The sequence below is a fragment of the Nematolebias whitei genome, chromosome 14 (assembly GCF_014905685.2).
Source record: "Nematolebias whitei isolate Nwh7 chromosome 14, NemWhi1, whole genome shotgun sequence".
Taxonomy (NCBI): Eukaryota; Metazoa; Chordata; class Actinopteri; order Cyprinodontiformes; family Rivulidae; genus Nematolebias; species Nematolebias whitei.
In genome coordinates this window covers 6,200,648-6,203,841 of record NC_056511.1, presented here as the reverse complement: position 1 = coordinate 6,203,841, position 3,194 = coordinate 6,200,648, and the positions used below count along the sequence as shown (strand labels likewise).

Sequence of the window (3,194 nt, the reverse complement as noted above, 5' to 3'; positions counted from 1 at the left end):
TTAGCAGTGTGGTTCGATTAGCATTGAGGTTCTATTAGCAGCATGGTCCTGTTAGCAGTGAGGTTCTTTTAGCAGCATGGTCCTATTAGCAGTGTGGTTCTGTTAGCAGTGCAGTCCTGTTAGTACCATGGTACTGTTAGCAGTGAGGTTCTTTTAGCAGCATGGTCCTGTTAGCACCATGGTACTGTTAGCAGTGAGGTTCTTTTAGCAGCATAGTCCTATTAGCAGTGTGGTCCTGTTAGCACCATGGTACTGTTAGCAGTGTGGTTCTTTTAGCAGCATGGTCCTGTTAGCACCATGGTACTGTTAGCATTGAGGTTCTATTAGCAGCACGGTCCTGTTAGCAGTGTGATTCTGTTAGTGTTGCGGTCTTGTTAGCAGTTCCCGTTAGCAGCTTGATAATAATAACAACCGCAGCAACTGCCCTCCCAGACTGCCCTCCAGAACCGGGTCGGGCAGACAGAGAACATCCAAGGTTTTCCTGCGGAACCGATCTGTTCTGTAGAGTTCGTCCGTGCAGGCATGTGGAGGATCATGGAGACGGCCAACATGACAGGCCTGAGCCCGAGGCTGGAAGGGCTGGAATGATGTCATCGGGAGTTCCAGCCCTACATTCAAAATAGGGAATCCTCAAGCTTCACAATGGAGCCAGACTTTATATGAAGGGATTTCCTGTTACTACGGGAGCCAGCAGAGGAAAAAATGGTCTATTTAAAAGAAAACAAGCGGTACACCGATGTCCCCCATCTCTGAGGGATTTGAACAGTGAATGTTTTTAGTTTTCGTGAGGAGTGTGTTTTGAACTGGAATTAAACAGGAAATGCTGATAAATATTAATGTTTTTGATGCAAGATATTCAAGTGGGCAGGAGTTGCACTGTGGAGAAGAAGAGAGGTAGTTTACGCTTCTTTTGTTCAAGGCGGCACGGTAGAGTGGGGGCAACAATTTATTCACCACTAGGCGCAGGAGGTGGCCAATGGTGGCCATCTGTGCACAGCTACACCAGAACCCCCATCACCAAAAGTCCAACATCCCTGTGTCGCCCTCTAAGCCTTTTAGTCCTTCCACAGCTGCCTTCTGAGAAGTTCAATAATCCAGCAGAGACTCAGTAGAGCCACTGCTCCTCCACATCGAGAGGAGCCAGTTGTGGTGGTTCAGGCATCTAATAAGGATTCCCCCTGAATGCCTCCATGAGGAGGTGTTCCAGGCATGTCCACCTGGGAGGAGACCCCAGGGAAGAAAAGCTGGAGAGACTATGTCTCTTGGCTGGCCTGCCTTGGAGTCCTCCCAGAGGTGGCTGTGGAAACATGTCTGGACCTTCCTGATGGACGGACAGAAGGATTGAATGGATGGATGGATGGATGATGGGTGGATGAACAGATGGAAGAATGAATGATGGATGGACAAATGGATGGATGAATGAATGATGGATGGATGAACAGATGGATGTAAAGATGGATGGATAACAGATGAATGTAGCTCATTCTGACTCATTCTCTCAGCACAGGTCACATGTGTGTTCTGTCCACGAGTCCTGAGTTCCTCTCTGAGTAAATATTGTCCCGTGTTCCAGTGGCTTTGCTGAAACAGGCTATTTTCAGCCACATGTCGAGCAAAGAGGCCGAGGAGGAACCAGAAGAGAATAAACTGGGCCGGGCCCCTGAGAATCATCTGAACGAGGGCCCCTCTGCTGCACGCGACGAAACCCAGCCGCCTGAAAGCTCAGAGAAGGACGACCCTCGGTCTTCATCGGTCCTCACAGGAGAGTCTGAGACGACTGAGCGGAACGGTAAGGACTCTGTATCGCAGAGGTTAGAGAAGGTGATCGTGACCTGTGATCGGAAAGTCACAGATTCAACTCCCTGGACTGACGATATAAAAATGTGGGTAGAATAAGTGAAACACCCACACCTGCCTACACCCTCATTTTTTTCATTCAACCTTTATTTAGACAGGTTAGTCCCATTGAGCCCCGAGGACTCATTTACAAGAGAGACCTGATTTCAACAAAGAATGATGACAACACTCTGGCCCTTGACCCCCCATCTGCTCCCTAAACAGGTCTCTCTGGAAAATGAGTTCTCGTGGCTCAATGAGACTACCTGGATAAATAAAGGTAAATAAATAAACTCAGCTGTCATTCAGCCCTCAGAGTTCAGTCTGTATTTTTACAGAAAATTTATTTTTTGTGAGCATATTTATTTATTTATTTATTTTTTTTTTTCATCAACCAAGGGGGGTTTGTGGTTCTGGACTTTGAAGGCGGCTCTGAGGAGAGCAGCGCTGACGATGACGTCGGAGCTGATGTTCCGATTGACATGAGGAAGCTGTTGTCTTCGTCCTCGCAGGCGGGGAGCGGCCCGGATCTCAGCAGGCAGCTGATGACTCACCTGCGCCTCCTGCAGGCAGATCTGCAGTACCTGAAGGTAGACAGGAGGAATCTGTTCCGTTGAATTGAGCTATTCTGCTTGTTTTAACTGCTCACGTACAAATTAATACTTCAGCAAAGTTTAGCAGAGATTTAACGGACTTAACACTCATGTAGCAGTCTTTCAGCAGTAATTCAGCTGTCTTTCAGCAGTAATTCAGCAGTCTTTCAGCAGTCTTTCAGCAGTAATTCAGCAGTCTTTCGGCACTCATTCAGAAATCTTTCAACAGTCTAAAAGCGTCTTTCAGCAGTCATTCAGCAATCATTTAACAGACTTAGCACTCATTCAGCAATTTTTAAGCAGCCATTTTAACAATCTTTCAACAGTATTTCAGCAGTTTTTAGCAGTCTTTCAGGAGTAATTCAGCAGTCAGCAATAATTCAGCAATCATTTAACAGTCTTAGCACTCATTCAGCAATTTTTAAGCAGTCATTTTAACAATCTTTCAGCAGTCTTTCAGCACTCATTCAGCAATCTTTCTGCAGTCGTTTTAACAGTGTTTCAGCAGTAATTCAGCAGTCTTTCTTTTAACACTCATTCAGCAATCTTTTGCAGTCTTTCAGCAAACTTTTAGTAGTCTTGCAGAACTCATTCAGCAGTCTTTAAGCAGTCATATAACAGTCATTCAGGAGTAATTCAGCAGTCTTTCGTCAGTTTTCTAGCAGTATTTCAGCAGACATTTAGCTGTCTTTTAGCAGTTATGCAGCAGTCTTTAGCACCCATCGTAATATTTCTTTTTGTATTGTTTCTTACCTTCCACCATAA

At 45.6% G+C, this 3,194-nt stretch overlaps 1 protein-coding gene across 1 annotated transcript in view; it reads left to right on the top strand.

Moving 5' to 3' along the window:
* arhgef12b (Rho guanine nucleotide exchange factor (GEF) 12b) overlaps positions 1-3,194 on the top strand; it is a 37,697-nt gene that overhangs the window by 33,962 nt on the left and 541 nt on the right. Inside the window, exons 32-33 of the mRNA XM_037687243.1 lie at positions 1,574-1,789; positions 2,236-2,426. Of these exons, the coding sequence (XP_037543171.1) occupies positions 1,574-1,789; positions 2,236-2,426 (407 nt within the window). The remainder of the gene's footprint in view (positions 1-1,573; positions 1,790-2,235; positions 2,427-3,194) is intronic.